The 20,637-nt window shown below is 38.3% G+C and overlaps 2 protein-coding genes across 2 annotated transcripts; one reads left to right on the top strand and one right to left on the bottom strand.

Annotated features, from left to right (window-relative positions):
- Positions 1–2,341: 2,341 nt before the first annotated feature.
- Positions 2,342–10,834, bottom strand: LOC137278635 (cilia- and flagella-associated protein 53-like). The gene is made up of 7 exons (XM_067811118.1): positions 10,531–10,834; positions 9,309–9,538; positions 5,527–5,700; positions 4,912–5,215; positions 4,427–4,645; positions 4,034–4,250; positions 2,342–3,886 (listed from the first exon to the last, which is right to left on the bottom strand). Exons 1-7 carry the CDS (start codon positions 10,594–10,596, stop codon positions 3,558–3,560), a joined length of 1,539 nt encoding a protein of 512 aa, XP_067667219.1. The 5' UTR covers positions 10,597–10,834; the 3' UTR covers positions 2,342–3,557.
- Positions 10,835–10,873: 39 nt separating this feature from the next.
- LOC137278636 (spindle and kinetochore-associated protein 1-like) lies at positions 10,874–20,490 on the top strand. Its single transcript, XM_067811119.1, has 6 exons — positions 10,874–11,043; positions 12,203–12,415; positions 14,758–14,858; positions 15,131–15,274; positions 17,367–17,536; positions 17,989–20,490. The coding sequence occupies exons 1-6, from the start codon at positions 11,029–11,031 to the stop codon at positions 18,144–18,146; spliced, it is 801 nt and encodes a 266-aa protein (XP_067667220.1). The 5' UTR covers positions 10,874–11,028; the 3' UTR covers positions 18,147–20,490.
- Positions 20,491–20,637: the final 147 nt, after the last annotated feature.

Raw genomic sequence — 20,637 nt, 5'->3', positions numbered from 1 at the left:
TTTACGCTAGTTCTGGAACGACGTCACATGAAGTCTTGGACAAAGCAGTGATGATGTCATTGTCGACTATTTGTGACAATACGTTCATATGACGTCACTATACATGGATATTGACCTTTTCGCTTACGATGAAAGTTCATGTCTCATTTGAAATAACGTTAGCGAAAGCAGGCGGAAATATTCCACTAAGAATTAACTGTATAAAAAGATATATTTCATTGGTGACATGAACTTGCTGAAACATCAGAAGAAACAGCCAACAAACAATTCCCTATTGGTGTTGTGACACACGTTTTTCATAATAGTTAATTGTGTGGACAATACCGAGGATGTAATAACAGGGAGGAATGGGAAGATCTGACCTCATATACGTGGATTTGGAACCGATTCATTGCAGAATTTGCATGAATATCAGCGCATGTAAATCTACGGTAAAACCATCTCTACATTGAAAACATAAACAGCGCGTGTCTTAATTCTACGTTCCCCATATTCGCAACTTTCTCGATTCCAACTGGTCAGATATGTTCATTTCACAGTAAATCCATCTGGCGGAAACCTGCCAGCAGATGTCAGCATCTTATGGAAGACACAATGTCATATTAAAAGAAAACTTCTTTTTGAGTCATTATCGGTAGGCTTTTCAAAATATTTTCATGGACAGTCACAACGATATTTAATTGATATGGCAATGCATAAAACAAGAACATTTAAGAGAATGTATGTAAAGTTTTGAGGACGGCTGTTGAGTCATATTGTTCGCATCTCCATATACGATATGACGTCGTAGTAGCGATGTGTGGGGAAGCCTTGCAGGGATTGCTGCCTTTTCTCTTTTATCCCTAGTTCACGATAGCTTGTCCTTGCTTTCAGTGACTGTAGCACATACTCACTGAAGTATTAACTCGTGAAGCATACTGACTGAGCATACATATGTCCATCTTTTTGTGTAAAGCAATTGGTGGCTCATCCAGATGGACAACAATACTAAGTCATGGTTGGTTGGTTTGTGATTTAAGGTCTTACTCACCAAATATTCCAGCTGTATGTCGGCGGTCTGTAAATAATCGAGACTGACCCAGACAATCTTGTGATCTACAGCATGCGCATCGATCTACACAACTGGGATACGATCACGTGTCAACCAGTGAGTGTGAACGTCAGATGAGCTCTTTCGACAACCATGGGTTGCTGAGGACACATTCTAGCTCAGATTATTCCTACAGGTTACTCTTGTCACATGTCGTAGCCTTTTTTCAGTATCCCAAGTCTTTTAGCTCTGAGTTTATCATGTACCCATGACCAATACATTAACTAAAACGGAGCTAGGTTAACAAGTAGGAGGTTGTGAATAGTTTGGTCTTGATCAGAAATAGAAGTCAGAAGCAATGGAACCCAACAAGCTGCTACTACTTTCTCGGTAGCCAGGTTTCTGTGATAGCAGAATGTACTCCCCGCAAATGTCTCCTGATATAATGGATTGTCTTGCTCATGTCTGGTGTTGTCAATATGACAGGACCCCCATGGCTGTCAGCTTCAAGGATCTCTCTGCCATGCTTCAGCAACATCTTGTACAATGGCACGGACGGCACATTAGATTTCTGCACAGAAACACAGTAAAAATTGTGCCATGGTTGGGTTAATCCACGTCTTGCACCCATGGGAAGACGTGTCATTGCTTCCTCGAAATTGGCATTTGTGAAATTCTACAGCACTTCCAGATAACAACTGTAAACATTGTTACACCAATGCTGTTGGATGGGTAGTACAATTTCCAGTTTGTGGAAATAACTCAGGAAACTGGTATGTTCATTAAATCCAACATTCAAATGAAAGAAGTAGTTAATGTATGCAAAAGAAATTAATTCATGGTATTTGGGACATTTCGGTTGTGGCATTTGTGACAGTTTCATGATCATTTGGCATGCTTGCAACCTCTGGCAACCCTTAGTTGTGTATTTTGAGCAGGTATGTCAATGCATTATTCAATGTCTTTATGAGAAAGAATGTGAGGAAATGTTATCACATTGCTCTCCAAAATAAAACACAGAGATATCATATGACTTCAACTGACCTGTCAGTATTTACAGCTTTAGTATTGCATGCTTGGTCCATACTTAGACCATGAGGATAAGAAGGTTACAATGTGATGTTGTTGGGTGCCATCCCCGGTATAGAGTGTTGATGGACATAGCTCAAAACACTTTACCAATGCAGGAACACAAACTAAAATCTTCAGTGTGTCCAGCAAACACTATAACCACCCGGCTCCATTAGCGAGTAAATGCTTTTAGATATTCTTTTGTCCGATAGTATAGCCATGAAGTTAACAGAAATTAAATATGATATAAATATACTTTATTTACAAATGTAAATTTGAGATATGGTCATTTAATTCAACAAAGAAAGCACATACATAACATCATAACAGATTTGAAAAGCATGGTCGTGTAGGATCTATACAACTTGCACCCGTGAAAAGATTTGTATCAAGCTCAACCTATATTAAATTTTATTTACTGTGAACTTGTGAGTGAGGAAATTATCAAATAATTACAGTTCATGAAAACTTATGCATATTTCTCTTAGCAAATAATGCTTTTGCAATGACTTGTGCTTGAACAACACAGGTACAGAAAGCATGGACAACAAGTATGGAAGTAGAATTCAGCAGAGATCATACACAAAGTGTACAAACATCTTTACAAACAACTTAACATAAACAAACAATATAAGGACAAACAGATTCACTGGTTTGTGTTCACACTGCCAAATCTTTACCCACCCAGTGTGTGAAACACCAGTTTGATTTAGTCAGATTTCATATAATGTCATATCATATATATCATTGCGCATGATATCTACTAACTAATCCTCATTTGATAGACAGTTTCGCTATTGAGAAAGTCAGAAAGGGCAAACATGTCACCTCCCAGGATACATATGAATGAAAATGTAGAGTTTTATAAATGAAATTGAGATTGCCTTTTATTTGTCTTTGTTCAGCTGTTAAGACTGGAGATTCTGGAATCTGACATTTTAAAACTCTGCACTGACTTGCATAATGATACACTGCCCAAAGTCTGATAATACTCTTATCGAACATTGCTACATATTTAAACTTTTGATGCAAGAGGACTTAAATATTTAGTAGACAACAGTCTGCAGTATTCTAGTCCACACGCATTCATTCAATAATACTATCATCTACAGATATACTTAAATCCCCAAATTTTATGGTGGTATCATAATAACGACAAACAAATGTGTCAGGACAGATGATGTCGGTTAATGACTTATTGGTATGTAAAAGCAAAAATCTTACTGGACGGAGTTTACACTTAAAATATTATTATTGATGATAAAAGCTGCATTTATCATCATCTAACCATACAAAGTACATTACAGTACAATTAAAAAGTAACAACACTTCAAAGGACATAATATCTCTAAATATTGACCTCACATGAGACCTGCAAGAAGTATGATTTAAGGAATTCATGTCCTCCTAGTTGCCAAAAGCAATTAACCAGAGTTATCTCCCTTCCAAATAGGCTCTATGCCTGATTCTGCATTGCCATGAGATGCCGACGGAATGGATGCATATTCTCAACATGAACACTCTTGAGTGCACTCTTGATCTTCTCCTGATATTCGCGTTCGGCCTGCATGCCTAGCCTATCTTCCTCCTCTTGGCTTCGTATCTGAGCATCCCTCATGCGATTGTTATGGTCAATCTGACCCTCCAGATCATGCTGGTACTGCATGTTTCGCTGCCAGAGCTTCTCTGCCCTCTCCTGCTCCAGACGTTTGTTCTCCTCGATGATGCGGACTAGCTCCTCTTTCTCCCGCTGGGCCTCGAGCTGCCTCAGCTCATTTTGTGCCACTGCAGAGAAATAACACTGGCACATCAGAGAGATAATATCGGCACATCATCACACAAAACACACCCACTGGTTAAAATATACAGATTACAGTAACTTGTTGCTTTGTGAAAGCTTCAGTTAACCCTAATACTGGGGCATATACTCACATCTCTCCTGGATTTGCACCGCACGTCCATCAAGGACATCCTGTAGCAGCTTTTTGCGGGCCAGCCTCTCCAGCTTCCATTGATTTAGCCTCTTCTGCCACATCTTCTCCACCTCCTCATTGATCAAGCGCTCCAACTCAATCTCCTTGGCTTTCTCCTCAGCCATAAGCTGTGCCAGATAGTCACGGTAACGGCGGTCTTCCTCACGAAGTTCACGCTGAATAAGAAATATGAAGTTTCATCAGATATATATTTGCTAAAAAGAATATCAATTGCCATGTGAGATTCTCTGGATAGCAGATAAAAGGAAAACAGTAAAGACTGATGACCTCACTTAGTACATTGCTCACTTCTTAAACACACTACAATCCCACCCAGTCAATCTGAACTCACCTTTCTCTGCATCTGTTCCATTGCCTCATTTCTGGACTCCTCAAGAAGCTGCTCAAGCATCTTGAGGTCAAAGGCTAGTTGTTCCTGTTCCTCCCTGGCCTTCTTTTTCATCTTCATCTTGAGGGAGAGATCAAGCATGTCTCGTGTCTCTTTCTGCTTCCTGATCTTCTCTGCCTGTGCCTGCTGCTCCTCCATCTTCCTCAGTGCAGCCTGCTCTCTCTGTGAGGAGGAACATCAGTATCTCAAGAATAGTGACAAATGAGTAGCAAGACAGGATATCAAAGCTAGAAAGAAAACATGTACAGAAATTTTGTATCTGAGAGACTAAACAGTCATATGATTGTGTATTTCGTTCTTCCACATGTCACATGCAAAACATATTCTTCCTTCAAGAAGGTACTTCATTTCTGCAACACACGGACAAACATAGCTTATAATAGGTGTTTAAATTCCACTATGGTAATATTAGGGTTGGCATAACTCACAAGCAGCTGTGCCTCTTCATCCTTCAGCAGACGTTCTTCATCCTTCTGCTTTTCCAGTGCTGCCATCTGTTTACGAAGAACATCCAGAACTTCACGGTTGCGTTCATGCTGTGCTTTGGCCTCGCGTTCCTCACGTTCTGCTTTCTTCAATCTGTCCTCCTCCCATAGCTGAGCATACATTTGGTCTTGAGCTGCCTTCTCAATCTCAATCTCTTCTTTATAACGGAGTTGATCCAAGCGCTCAGCACACACCTGGTCCTGTTGCCTCTTGGATAGAGTGGACCTGAGTTCCTCACACTGGTTTCTGTACAGACAGCATAGCACTGAACATTGGTACTGTAGAAACTAGAAAAGTTGATACTAATAAGAGGACAATAGCTCAAAATTTATAAGGTGTCATCTGAAGGTATGAATAATTCTCCAGTTTTATTCCTTTATTATTAAGGATCTGTATTTATCTTTCCAGTTTTCATAACTTCAAAAAGAAAATTAATGTTTTTCCAAGAGTTGTCAACAATTTTAGAAAACTTTACATGTGAAGAGTAACCCTCTGACATAATTTTTCATTAAAACCAATGGTCTAGCTTGTCTATGTAGTTATACATCCAGTCTCACCTGAACTGTTGGTCCAGCTTGTCTTGCACAAATTGTAGTCGTTCTTCTTCTCGCTTGTCTTTCAGAAACTTGGCCCGCTCTCTCATTTTGGCTTGTCTCTCAATAGTTGTCTCCTCCTTTGCTGTCATTTCCTCCAGGTATTGTTGTTCCTCATTCCTCAACAGTGTTCGCAACCTACAATCATTCACAAGTGGTTCTGATGGCTTCAGAAACAGTACAATTCTAACTGAACCCATGATACTTAGCCGTTCCATCAGACAAAAATACATCACATATGCACACAAGAGCATAAATTAAGCACCACCTGAATCCAAGGGTACATTTTAGATTATGATCCAAACAGGTGATATACTTAAAAGAGAATGCTAAAATAATTCTTTTCCATAAATGGAAAAAAGCATCCTAAATCAGAGACCTTCTGTTATTAAAATTTCATAAAAAGTTTGTAAAATCACAATAAAAACCTCAAATTCCTATCTTATATGGAAACACCCGACAGCTAATGAGCAGAGGTGGGTATCATGTGGCATGACATCAAATGTGCCTGTTACTGATTAAATCTGTCTCTGAAGGTGTAATTTTGAGTGGAAATTGGTGGCCATCTTGAATATTCAATGCCTCCCTATCTGTGTCTATTTTTGTAGTATAAGCAACATACCTGCCAATTTTCATGCTTGTAACATGAAAATGCATAATTATACCATATAACATTATCTGCTGGACGATGCTTTCTCTTTGGTTATGTTTGACAACATGACAGCGACTATGGATTCTAAAGCAATAAAAGATGTTCTCAATGTCATTTTTAACTGTACCAATAAGAGTCGATTTTACATCATGCATGAGAAACTTCCATTGGAGATGTAAAAGCAAAACCCATCAAAATGGAGGCACCACTTGATTCAGGTCAGTTCAATTCATTTATTCAGTATTTTGGCAAGTTGGCCCAAAGTGCAATTGATTGTGACGACATAGACCAAACATGTGACTGGAGGAAGATATGCATCAAGGAAAAGACATATTTCATGAAAATTGCAACAGAAGTTATGGCTTAGATATTTTATTGAGAACAGATGGACTTTTGTGATTGATACTATGTAAGTCAGGGCTCCAGATAACTTTTCGGTTTGTGGGTATACTTACACCTCGCATTGCAAGTGGTGGTGTACTGAGAATTTTGAAGGAGTACTGACATGTTTTTGTGTTCGCAAACAACTTTTCAGCTATTAAACATTGTATATGTTAGACGTACAAAGGTATTTATGTGCACACATGATACACTTGAAATCTTATATTGTATGACATGGACTTTTAGGCATACATAACCCTGTACGCCCCATATGTGTAGCCCTGTAAATATTCAGATCCGCAATCCTTTCACATACAATGAAAACATGGTACTCATCTCTGAGAACTCCTAGAATACAACATACATAGTGCATACAGGAATGTTTTGCAAAAGTACACTTTTTTGTCTCAACAGATTTGCTTTAAATGAATGCAATACGTAATTTTACAGAATGCACGAATCAAGTTCTTATCACTTAGCAGTCTGTAAGGTAAAATCCAGGCCATAACGATTTGAAAGTCGAGCAGTTCTCTAAAAATGTGGATGTATAAAAAAATTCTTATAATACCTGGGAATATATATCATGGGCACTGTGTGTAGAAGTGCTGTCAAACATGTGCATGTTTCCTGCATCTTGTGCAGTCCAAACATATGAAAGTTAATAGTAAGTGACGGACATCTGAAACCCACGTATGTTTACCATTTTCATCAAGTTTTTGAGGAATAAATAATACTTGTGAGGATGGCCGTGTGATTCCATTTATAATGATTTTAACCCAAACTTGATAACACACATTTGAGAAGACATACGCACTGCGTATCTACCACTCTCACTCAATATTGATTTATTTGATGCTTGCAAACATTTAGAAATAATTTGAAATATGTAGTTTGTACCATTCTATGCCTAAAAAATTTCTAAACCATTTGGTAATACAAGAATGAGTTAACTATAGAAAAATTTACAAGCAACTGTGAACTAAATATGCATGGAGAAAATTACTTTACAGTCTTTCAGGGAGATAGTTTAACATGCTTTTGACCACTTCTATGATGATGAAAACAGAACATCAAGGCAGCTGTAGCAGGTAACAGTTTAAACATCTTGACCACTTGATGTCAACATCTAATGACTCGGAAACATAGACCGGTATGTTTGTCATATAAACATAAATTTAATATTCTGTTTATTACACCCAAATCTGCTTCAAACACAGGCTGTCTACCCGCCATTGCAGCATGTAGAATGCAATGTCACAGAAGAAATTGTTCATGACATCATGTCACCATGACATGATATGTTGCCCTTGGGAATTGTATGAAAAATATGAACCCCAATATGTTCGTCCTTGTAGGTAAGAAATATAGATCTTTTTTAATTTAAAATTTGGGTATATGTTTCTGATGACTTTATCTTTCATCCACAAAGTTATCACACTTTCCCTTTGTAAGCAAACTGAAATGCACACACATGTAAGGATGCATGCTTCACTCACCATCTCAAAGCTATGGGTTGCATGGTTACATGCATGCTGGGAACTTGGAAACTTGGTCATAAATTTGATAATTGCAATATCTAGACAATGGACTTCTGGAATGATTTAAAAGATGACAGTAATGCAGATGATCTGCTCTTGACATGAAAAGGCATAAATTTTGAAAAATTACACAATGGCAAGTTACTGACATTCATGCTATCGATGCAGGGATATCTCGCAGAAACATCAGTGATAACGTAAACATTAAGCACATAGTTATTAGTTAACTTCTGGCAAAGAATGGGATCCCAAGTCAACTAAAGGATCCTCCAAAACCTGTAAGACAGATGAAGACCAGTGGTTGTGACGGCCAAGTCCTAATTCATCTGGCAAAACACAATCCAATCACCCATACCAAAGGACTGTGCCGGCCTTGGAGAGTGGGAGTCTGACTCTCTATCAGTATCATCTGAAGGAGTCAGCAGCCTGGTTGTCAAATCAGATGTTCCTTCCCTAAAGACAGACAAGGGTGGAATGTCTGGTTTGGTGCTCCTAGAAATTCTAATCTGACCCGTGTCATATATGTTCTATCTAAGCATATCACCCAATGATCCATGCGGCGGAACTTGGGGTCCCAATGACGGTGTTGGGTTCCATTTCTGGATTTCATAATAGTACCTTGCACTCTTAATGGTCAGTGTTATCTTCTGGGTCCGATGCTGGGCAACATTTTGATAATATCAACACTGGCAGTCATTCAATACTCATGAAGGACAATGTTGACAAGGCTTTCATTGTCCACTTGTCAAACAATGCCATCACAACATTACCCTGGCCAGCAAGGAGACCCAATTCGAACCTTCTCAAACATTTTTGGGATTATCTTGGATACCAAGCTTGAGGTCCTTCCAATGAAAATCTGCATGAATTGATGCATGCATTTCATGAGGGATGAAATAGCATTTCAACAGAGGATTCTATTGCTGAGAACTGGACCCGTTCACAGGAAAAACACAGGATCTCTTCTCTTTACCTTCAATAATATCATGACCAGCATCAGTTATTCTGAGTTTTTGGATAATTTGATTCACATCACTGAATCATGCACAAACTGAAGGCATGACATGATCCTCAGAAATGAATATATATGCATGATTTAGAATTGCCAAAAACTATTGAAATATAGTAATACAGTAATTCCAACAGGTAAAAAGCTTAAAAAGTAATTTGCATACCTCTCTCTCCTGTCTTCAACACTGAATTCATTTGCTTGCATAAGTCCTTCAACTCTCCTTTTCACAGTGTTTAGCTGTATTTTTCTATCAGTCCATCTTTCCCATTCATTCTTCAAATCACAGACTTCCATATAACTTGTCATTTCTTGATGTGCTCTCAATTTTTCCTCCTGCTTCCTTCTTTCAAGAATCAGATATTCTGGAGGACGCACATTTGGTGGTCTGGCTTTCTGTCAGACAAAGAAGGAAATTAATTTCAAATCAATTTTGACTGATTTAGTTATGATTTTGTTTTTCATCTTAATGAAATGGCCATAGCCTGTAAACATAAAACAAATTTGATCTGCTGGTATTGATTCACATATTGAAAGCAAGGACAGAAATATTTACAGAGAACCATTAGTATCAACATTTTTCCTCGTTTCTGTTGCTAACATGCATCAGGGTTAATAACTACTCAAAAATTTGTGTTTTCATGTAAACCTTTGAGGTGAAATTTATTACTAACTTCTTTTGAAAGTCATGTTGCAATATATGTTTAAATTTTTTCTAACAATAATCACTTGTCCCTTAAGGTGAGGTTCTGTTGCTGTGATACATTTTCATTCATAGCTTCTTTAGATAGCATTTAGAAGTAATTCACATAAAGAAGGGAAATTTTTATCGATGTCAACATCCATAATATGACACACACGACATTTCAGAGTATATTCCTATGTCTCCATCAGGTGCAACATTCACCATCCTTCATATACTCCAAAGTTCATATTATAGAAAAGGATACCATAAATTCACCCCCACTCCACCCCCTTTGTGTACCCCAAAGTAAGGTATATATAGCGCCTTCTTATCACAAACAGAATTTTGCAATAGTTGAATTTCTATTTTTGTGCCAACTAGTGATGTTTTCATTGATTGGTGCTTTGCTGTGTTGCAGTTTTATCTATGACCCATTAGATACATTGGCCAATGATGTGTAGATTACCGTAGGTTAGTGAGTTGAAATTCATATCAGCAATGCTTCAGCCACACTTTGACTTGTAGAATAGAGAGAAAGACTTTCGCCCTTATCCCCCTTAAATTTCATTCTAGTGAAATAATATCACTTGAAAATATTTGGGTTCTATTTTCTCATTTTATCACTGCTTACTGACATTTAAACAAAATATAAGATAAAGACTAAGGCACTTTATATTATACCCTATTATGCACTGAAACTTACAATTGCTACTGATGCAGGTGTAGGCCCGGTAACTTCCCGGGTCCTCCGAGGTCTTGAGATCATCATTTTGATATCACGTCCTTGTCAGGCAATAGCCTAACTTTTTGTGTAAATATTCACCGCTCCCGCAACAAAACTATCGTCAGGGGTCACGCAGATGGTGATAAATGGACAGGCAAAGGTAAAGAATCTATGGCGACATGTGACAGCGACAGTGATACGCAAAATATAAGGTTCTAATATCCAGATTTCTGTCGCCAAACAATATATCCTCGTTGTTTGTGTACTAGGGAAATGACGTCACATCGCTAAGGAAGTGATACACGAGATGAAACGAGACAACGATACAAGGTTGTCTCCCTTAGAGGAACGGCGCAAAATATGAAAACGTTTGTTTGATCTACTGTTTGTTGTAAAATTACTGGGTCTTAAATCACTGAGAGTAATTCAAGACATTTCTACATACCGTTTGGCGAAGGAGCAGATCTGACAAGCTGAATGACAAGACTCAGTGTGTGTTTTTGTTCATTTCGTCAATTTCATTCGAACTTCTTGTTCCAGCGGCTTTATTTCTTTCAACTGAAATTTGAATATCTCGTCAGATCGTAGTTTTCGGAGTGCTCACTCGGGATGTAACGATGGTTGTTGAGTGACACAGGCAATGTAAACTTTTGGCTACACTGCAGTTTCCCGGGCGCAGCGCCTTTACGATCCTTTGGGTTAGGGTTGGAGTCAGAGCGCTAATTAATCTGAAAACATCTTCCCAGTAGTCATTTTAATGATGTCTTGTGTTCAGGATGTGGTTATCTTTTTTGTAAGTGCTTACAAAATTATTCATGCGATAACCGAGACAACAACAGATGTTCATAAGTGTCAGAAAAACCATAACACGACAACAGTAGTAACTGATAGTCATGGTAGAATATTCATGGTAATCAGTTCATTGTTGAATATTAATTAAGACAGTAAACGTAGTTAAGTGAAGAGTAATTTACAATTTACATAAGTAATAAACTTTAGGGAAAGAGTTCTTTCTGTTCCCCCAACCCTGAACCTAACAAAACCTAAATCTAAACCAAACCCTAGCCCTAACTTAAATTTTGGACTTTAAGTCGTTTTTGTGAGTTCTCTAGTAAATGTTGTGTTCAGTGTTGTTAATAATTTTAGAACCATTGTATTGACTTATGAATATTATTTGGGATGGTGGAATGGAACAAACTCTTACTGATGCGTAACCAGTTGTTATCTAGTAATATCTATAATTCTGTACAGGACTGTGACCAGTTATCGCCAACACCTGGCTGTTACATTTACACAGATAGCTTGATTTTAGTTCTCATAGCCTATCGCTTTGTGTGAAATACTACAGAAGTACAAATCATGCTGTCTGTGCAAGCACAACAACCAGGTGTTGTCGAAAAACTGGTACACAGTGATAACTGTTCGCTAGTCAGTATGTCATTAAATAGAAATAAACAATAAGTGTAACCTCACCTCTGTCTGCAGAATCATAAAAATTTGTGCATTCTGGAGACAGGTTGTATTTTGACTTATGATTGTACTTGATGTGAATCATTTGAGACACATGGTAACTTCTGGGTTATCTTCATCACCTTCTATCAACTTGGACACTGGTTTTGAAGTTATGTTATAATCTTTATCATTTACATAGATGGATTCGACTACGCTCATAGATTTGGCTCATCATTTTGACACCAAGCTATCAAACCTGCAAACATCGTATGACCTGACTGAGGCTAAGCATGACCCCTCCTGCCAGAAGTTGCTGGTGTCTCTTGGGAAGGAGCTAGAGGGTTTGGAATGTATCCTGTCACAGATGAAAGCTGAGCTGCAGAAAGGAAAGGAAGCAGTCTCAAAGGCACAGGTTGTCACCATGAGCAACAACTTGTACACATGTTAAAGGTCACATGCAACCAAAGATTCAAACATAATTAAAACACAGTTATCACTTATTCATGATGCATAAAATGCATTGCTGATTAAGAAAAAACAAATAAACAAAATTATATGTGTATAATCGCAAATCCAAAGTGCAATGTTTTGTGCTTGGGTTTACCTTCTTCGAAACCAAGTAGCCACAATATTGGACCCAGTCAGAGCTGGTGGGTGTGCACTCATGTGTAACAAAGTCTTTTCATTGGCCACTGGCTCATTTGCTGATACACTTAGCTGGCTCTTTGTTTATAGCTTATGAGCCCCATAGGTGTTAATTTCAAATTGCATGTGGTCAGTGATTTAAGTTGTGCATTGTATATTGTCATTAACAGACAGACAAGCAGACATATTGGTGTCAATAAACCAGACATTGGATTTTCTCTGTGACAGTCTGTTTATCACAATCAACATGTTTTATTTATTTTATATAACAAGTAGATTATTTACTTGCTGTGTGTACAATCAAATTAGACTACTGTTCATGACTTCATACTGTTTCAAGTTACACGAACATATTCACTGCACATGCATTATGAGAGCAGTGCAGCATAGCTGTTGAAACCACTTTTTCCCTAAGCGCTGAGGGAAAATTAGGGCATTGTTTCAACTCAGATTTCGGGGCTTTTTCTTATCGTGTTTGTTTTTAACATTATAGGTTGTATTGACATTTTTGATGATTTGTTTTGGTAAGGTGTGAGAATTGGCAAAGTTGTGTTTTACGTTCCATGTGACAGTTAACCCTTAATGATGTTTATTAGTTTTAGGGCCTAATGTAATCTTGGGACTTTAAGGACTGGCTTACATATGTTGAAGTGTGGTTTTTGGTACATGTGAGAAAAATGCAGTTATGAAGCAAAATACTGTGCTGTTTTATTTGGTTATGTCTTTGCCACTTTCCTGTTGAAATATCTCCTAAATTACCAGACAACAATTCTATTTTTACAGTTGAAGCTAGCATCATATTAAATATGTTCAAAGACACCCTAAATATAAACAGTACGTAATCTATTCAGATTCTCTTCCGTGCCTTCAGGTTATAAATATATTTCTTGTAAACATCCACTTTTAATTGAAATCACTGAATTGTATAATGATCTTGCTACTGGCCAATATGACATCATCTTTTGTTGGTTACCCAGCCATGTAGGCATTTCTGGTAACACAATGGCCGATCTTGCCAAGGCAGCATTCAACAAATCTGTGACACCACTTCTTATTCCATACTCACATTTCAAAGCTACCATTAGAACTTACGTGCGTGATCTCATGCAGAAGAAGTGGAACACCCAAGTAGATGTAACTCTATTACATGAAATAAAACCCTATATTGGTTACACTTACTTAGACTGTCAGTCCAGATTTGAAGAGGTTATTATTATATCCTGCTTGACTGTGTTGAATTCTCCATCATAAAGAACAAGTATTTTACTGTAAAACAGTTATGAATCTTTTTAACACAGTTAGTGCTCATGTAATTATTGTACCCTCAAAGGGGATAGAAGTACTGTAAAATTATTGTCCTCATTAGAGGGTATGTAAGTCTAAAAACTTTCAAGTCTATGTAAACTTGCCAGGCTGTTTAAACGTAGTATTCTTGTTGTTTTGATTTTGGCTAACTTTTCCTACAGTCACCAGAAGCTGAAGGGATTATGTAACTCCAGCTGGGGTCCATGTAGGTAGCAAAGGTACTGTAAGTCCCCATGGTCCCTAGTATGGTGATCTACCTTCTGTTGTTGGCGATCTATAGCCTGTTTTTATATTGTATTGTCTAAATAGTGATATTAGTTTTAAAATTCCATGCTTGTGATATTCTTATTGTTTTACTGTCCTTCGTTGGCAGATTGATGAAATATGTATATACTACATTTAAATGTTGAATGTTCTTGTTATGATATGGCTGAGATATTGCCGATGTGATGTTAAATATTCGCTCGCTCGCTCACTCACTCACTCACTTTCCTGTTGATCTAGAAGTTTTAGAGACTTTATGTTCCTAAGAGAAATTCAATAAACTTTACTGGGTAACAGGATTGATGTTGAAAATGATTAGTTGCACAGGACATTATTAAGTAATGATATCACCAAAAAAAATCAAATAATAAATAAAGACTAGAGAATAACTGGTATTTTCCTCAAATTTGACCACCAAGCTATTTATACTAAATCTTGTAGAAATATATATATTTGAAACAATTGAAGTAGTGACATGTGTCATATGATGGCAGTATGTTCGACCTGTGATGGTACCATTTGTGAATGTTTTTATTTCAGGAAATAAAGGTAACATACCAAGATGTGATAGAGGCTTTGAAGTATACCATAAGGCACCTGCCAGCTCGTCTCCCTAACAAACCTGTACCAGGCCAACACATGTGAGAAACAGTTATTTCAGGATGGAGACATAATGAATGATGATGTTTAGACATTTTTGACAATAATTCCTTACATGATTGAAACAGTTTTTCCATATCTATTTGTGCAGACATCTGTTATTTTGAGGTAAAATCAGCATTTATTTCTGTTAAAGAAATGATGAAATAAGTTGTTCTCACAAGGTGTAGATGTTGGTCTCTGCCGTTTCACTTAACAAAGTTGGTTGTTGTAATTTGTTTTGTGTACAATGATATTTTCATGTCTCCTTCAGTGATTTGCATTGTAAACCTGACAAGAATGGCACAACATCTTCCATCAAACACAAGGCTGTAGAGGTGTCTAGACCGATGAAGGAGGTTGTCTACTGTCCCCCTATAGAATACCTCACTGTGGATGAGTTTGACACTGTGCCAAAGTATGTTTGAACATTTAAGATCTCTTTGTGAACATTGTGCTGGAAGCTAATGTTGATCATCAGTAGTACGTGCCATTAGTGGTTTATGTTAAATTGATGGAACCATGATTTCTGGTAAATTTATTCTTAGCCTTTATATGCTTTGCATCTTGTTTAACAACATAATCGTAATCTCCTCACAAAAAGTTAAGCAACATGTATTATTTTCTACAATTGTTGCACCTAAAGTCTTTTCCAAGTTGGCTTTCCAACAAGATTGGAATATTTTGCACATGTACTCTGATTGTTTAAGAACTGCCAGCAAGGACAGATGGCTCACAGATACATTTGAGAAATGGCTATATGTCACTTGACTGTGCTTGAGGCTGCTTAAATTGTTGGAATGGTACAGGGGGGCACAGACCCAGAGTGCTGTTGCAAATCACTTTAATGTTCATCGCAGCATTGTCTCCTGGGCAATGTCTCATTACTGTCAAACTGGATTGATGACCGATAGACTACACACTGGTCATCCAAGGGTGACAACTCCTCATGAGGACCGATATTTGTGCACTTTGGCCAGGAGAAACAGATTCACAACAGCCAGATCTCTCCAGAATGACTTCCATAGAGTTGCAGGAAACAGAGTCTCTATCCAGGCAGTAAGGAACAGACTTCATGCTGAGGTCTGAGGTCCAGATGACTTGTGCAATGTATACCACTTCCTGCACACCATCGACAACAAAGACTCAACTGGGCCATTCAACGCCGAAACTGGAGGGTCAATGGGTGGCGCAATGTTCTGTCCACAGGTGTGTCCAGATTCTGCCTGGACTGCAACAATGAGAAGTTCACGTGTGGCGAAACAGAGCTGAATGATACACCAATTGTCACCCCTGTAATCATTCCATGGGCACAGCAAGCAGGTCCTAACCTCATCTGCATGGATGACAGAGCGCGCCCACATTGAGCTAGAGTTGTTACTGATGTTCTCCCAAACAACATCACATATGTGGATTGGCCCACAAGGTTGCCAGACCTTAATCCCATCGAGCATGCTTGGGACATCCTTGGACGGCATGTGTACGGTCTACAGGTTCGACCCAAGACACTTGGTCAACTTGAACAGGCATTACAGAGCGAGTGACAGAACATACCACAACAGACATTGGACAGACTCATCTGATCAATGCCCAGATGAGTAGAAATTTGCTTTTATATACGGTGGCCATACACGATATTGAACACTGGAATAATGCTCACAACTGACATTAACGGCATTGTGCAGAAACTGATCCCCACTATGCAACACATTTTGCACGTTTCTGTCACTGGTATTGTTTTGGATCATGTGTGAATCAGTAATTGCTTGATGAAGTTTGATTTACCTTTATGGAGGTAATGTGGATGTGCTTTACCTCTGTATTGCTTGCTTCAGTTGTAAGGACCTTGTTTAAATGAACATGTGTGGACACAAAATAAACATGTTGCTTAATTTTTTGTGAGGAGTATAGTCATGTCTGCTGTGTGTATACTTATGTTACTTTAAGATTAGAAATCACTCAATTTAACTAAATGTTGTACAAGAGATTTTTTTGTTTCTTATGAATTTTCAAGATATCCAATTCCTACAGTGGGATGTCATGCTAATGTAGTCTCTTGCAATCAAAGGTGGTCAAAACTGGTGACCAGCTGATTAATTGTTCTCGTCTGATTACTGTTGGGGTTCACCTCTTCGATAAAGTGGACAAAATGTCCCATTAAGCCAACCCAAATACGTCCAAAGTTTGAAACCCATTGCACATTTTATTTTAATGTTACCAATACTGACTCTGGATTGTGTAGTCCACATTTCCATGTCGTACAGGCTACTTATTGCTGAAGTAAAGGAGCATTTTGTAAGGATTTTGAGTTGATCTAGGTTCAGTGGAATTCAAATGTTCTGCAGTGAAACTCAAAGGAAATGTTGGTGTGACATTCATTGTTCGATCAATATTGATGTTGACTGAAGAGGAGTAAAATGACTGCTCCATGAGTCCATGTCTTCATGTGTAAACCCAATCCTTTGTCAGAGTATATCATAGTATAGTGTGTTAAATTTGCTGTGTTATAGGTACATGAAGGGCCGACTCACATACAACCAACTGAACAGTGTAATAGATGACTTGAATAAAACCTTCCAGGCCAAATACAAGATTCTCAAGATGAAGAGAACCAAACTGTCAGATGTCAACAGGAAAAGATATGAGACGTTCAAGCTGCAGGAATCCAAAGATTGTAAAGGTATTGATTCTTTTGTCATCCCATTTGGAATATTTTATAGCAAGGAATGATATAATATGATTTGTATGATTATGTGAAATCACACCAAGCCAATGCATTTGCGACTTCCCCTAATTTGTCACTTGTTGAATGTCTTGATGGATGGAAACAAGTACTGTGTTTTGTTAATCCAGAATAGTGTTGACAGGTATCCCTTCTGAGCTTGAGAGATTAAAAGACACATCAAGTTGTAGAAGGACTCTTATCTTCCTTGTGTTGCACCATTTTACTTGCTAGGGTTGTTACGATTCAATCAAAACACATTCATTCATGAAACAGATTTGTTATTTTTGAACACTAGAATCAAATATTCAGAACTTGGATTACTTAAATGATAATTTATCTTCATTCATTGCTGTATATTGATGCTTAGAGTATTTGGTGCTGCTACTTCTTTGTGCATGTCATTTCAGATACATTTTTCGTTGTGGAGGGAGACATGAAGGAGTTTGCCAAGATGAAGATGGATGCGATATCTCGATCCATGTTGACAGTATTACGTCACTGTGGACGAATCAGGGAAATACGTGGTGGGGGAATCACCCGCTTTGCCATTGTGGAGATGTATTAGTCAGACAGGACTTTATGGGACACATTTCGTCAGTCTCATGAAATTTATGCAGCAAATCAACATGTGTATCACTGCTGTCTTGAGAAAATCTCTGGAAACCTTATAAACAGTCAGTGAGAATGGAGATTGACCAGAAGAAGCGTACGTGTTGACTCATGTTGAGATGTTGATATGTGATGCTGACAATGACCTGTAATTCATGCTGGGATATGAGCAAGTGTCCATGAAATCTTCCATCCAGAAACACCTTGATGCAGTGTGATAGCCTTGTGGTTGATGTGCCCATCCAGCACACCTGAGTCCTGGGTTGGCTATACAACATCGATACATAGCATCATACCCATTCCTGATGTCTCTACTGTGCTGTGACTCTGCTAAAAATAGCGTAGAACCTCACTCACCCTCTTACTCACTCACATTTGAAGAAGCAGGCTATAAACTTTGACCTCGACAGCAGTTTCTGTAATCATTACTTCAGAGTGTGGACCAATGTGTTTGTTGGTAGCTAAAATTCATCAGTTCCAGCAAACAGGGGTGATCTGTTTAGTAATAGTTAGAATCGGTTGTTTTTAAGATGCATCAGTAAAAGATCAAAGGGTCAAACTTACTTTATGAAACTCTAATGTATACTTTTTGCATTACGACACAATGTATTGGTGTCTCTGCTTCATTCTAGCCTGCCCCTCCTAATGGAACAGTGTAGGGGTTGGCTATTACTGCCATGTGCCAAGAGTCACTGTGTGGAGCCTGTCACCAAAAACCTGGGGAGGGTTGGAGTACCTTGACTTGTGGCAAGTCTCTGTCCCAGCATTCTTTTTTGAAACACCAATATTAATATCTCACAGCTGGGTACAGAAATATGTGCTGGTTGTGTTTGCAAGGGATTGCACCTCCACTTTTGTCCTGAAGTTTATTAAATGACCATTGAAACTCTATTGAAAACAGGTGAAAATGTACTATGCACACACACCATTGGCCTGCCCATGAGAGAGAATGCTTCCTGTCTGCTTTGTTTCCCTACACATGGTGGTACAGAGAACTGTATTTCTTACTCAGTCATGTCTGCAGTTTAATATTGAAAAGTTTAACCGGATATTAACGTCTGTGTGCCAAAGATGGTGGCAAAAATGTTTCACATTCTTGTCTGACTAATCCTTGCCTTATCTCACATCTATCTTTGAATGTGCTGTATACTTCTAAGCTCTATCATTTACGTTATTTCACAAATGTGTTATGTGAAGCTTGTAATACTTACTGGGGCAAGAATTCATCAAACTATATGCTATATGTTTGTAAAATCACGGCACTGTCAACACAGATGGGTATATGTTATAATGGGAACAGTTTAAGCATTATTGTCTGATATTAATGGGAGCCAGGTTTCGTCATCGAGGTTTCCAGGTCAGTAGCATCAGGTAAATTAAAGTACCTTGCATCAGTCCCTGTTGAAATATTTGCTTTGAAAATTGCCTGCGCTTGCGCCAGTTGTCTGTCTAGCTCATGGTATTTGCACTGGAGACCCAGATGACCAGGACATATGAGTTTTGTCTCTTAGATGTACAAGAATCTGATGGTCATTAGTTTGAACCCAAAATATATGTTGATATTAATGCAAAGTTGTCAACACGACATCTCTTGGGTTCACCGAATTGGTAAAGATATTGGACAACATCACTTGTGGCTCCCGTTTTACTCCAAGCAACTTTACCAAGAAATGTATTACTTATTAGACAGTCATCAATTCAGCCACTTTCAATGAGTGATTGTTTTCTTCATGATGAAGGAAAAATTAACCAAGTTTGCACTTTTTTCTTAATTTCCGGTTGTTGGGGGTAGTTTACTGGTTCAGCCATTGGCTCATCACGGTTCAATGGGTACATGTGTGAAGCCCATTTCTGGTATCCCTATGGATACTATGAACAGATCTCTCACAGCCATTGTAGTTTTAAAGGACAGAATTTGTAATGTGGCTCTCTGTGTCATTGTTCGCAACAGAACAAACCCGTGAAGGTCCGCTGTGGGAAAGGTCTTCAGCAACCCATGCTTGCCATAAAAGGCGACTATGCTTTGTCTCGTAATTTTTTGATTACTTATAATGGGCTGCAGGAAAGTAGTGTGATCTTCAGCAACAAATGTCACCAACTGTATGACCCGCACTCGACTTGCAGGAATCGGCTATGAAATGAGCAGATACACCATACCCACCACGGCACCTCGCCGTGACGTTATTAATTCAGTCTAAGTATACACAGTACAAAGAGCGGCTGTTGTTAGACGGCTAGTATGTCCACTATTCCTACTCTGTTCATTCTGCTCTGACCTGCTGTGAACTAGCATGTGCTGTTTATAAAGGAAGTAAGTGTGAGAAATGTGTTATATTTAGGAGATAAACATGATGTGTTGGCCAATTTCCGGGTGTTATTGAGTATTTGAAGCACGGGAATGCATTTGGAACCGACGGTGTAAACACAAAAGTAAACCAAAGGGGTTT

This window comes from Haliotis asinina, chromosome 3 (genome assembly GCF_037392515.1).
Source record: "Haliotis asinina isolate JCU_RB_2024 chromosome 3, JCU_Hal_asi_v2, whole genome shotgun sequence".
In the NCBI taxonomy this organism is placed as follows: Eukaryota; Metazoa; Mollusca; class Gastropoda; order Lepetellida; family Haliotidae; genus Haliotis; species Haliotis asinina.
Note: the sequence above shows the minus strand (reverse complement) of the source record. Positions and strands in the feature narration are given on the sequence as shown.

Excerpts from the sequence above, each read along its gene's own strand:
- LOC137278635 (XM_067811118.1), bottom strand. The coding sequence starts at position 10,596 with ATGATGATCTCAAGACCTCGGAGGACCCGGGAAGTTACCGGGCCTACA. Across the intron at positions 9,539-10,530 it reads CACCTGCATCAGTAGCAATT|AAAGCCAGACCACCAAATGT; the intron begins GTAAGTTTCAGT and ends TTTGTCTGACAG. Across the intron at positions 5,701-9,308 it reads GTTGAAGACAGGAGAGAGAG|GTTGCGAACACTGTTGAGGA; the intron begins GTATGCAAATTA and ends GAATGATTGTAG.
- LOC137278636 (XM_067811119.1), top strand. Across the intron at positions 14,859-15,130 it reads CCTGTACCAGGCCAACACAT|TGATTTGCATTGTAAACCTG; the intron begins GTGAGAAACAGT and ends TGTCTCCTTCAG. Across the intron at positions 15,275-17,366 it reads GAGTTTGACACTGTGCCAAA|GTACATGAAGGGCCGACTCA; the intron begins GTATGTTTGAAC and ends GCTGTGTTATAG.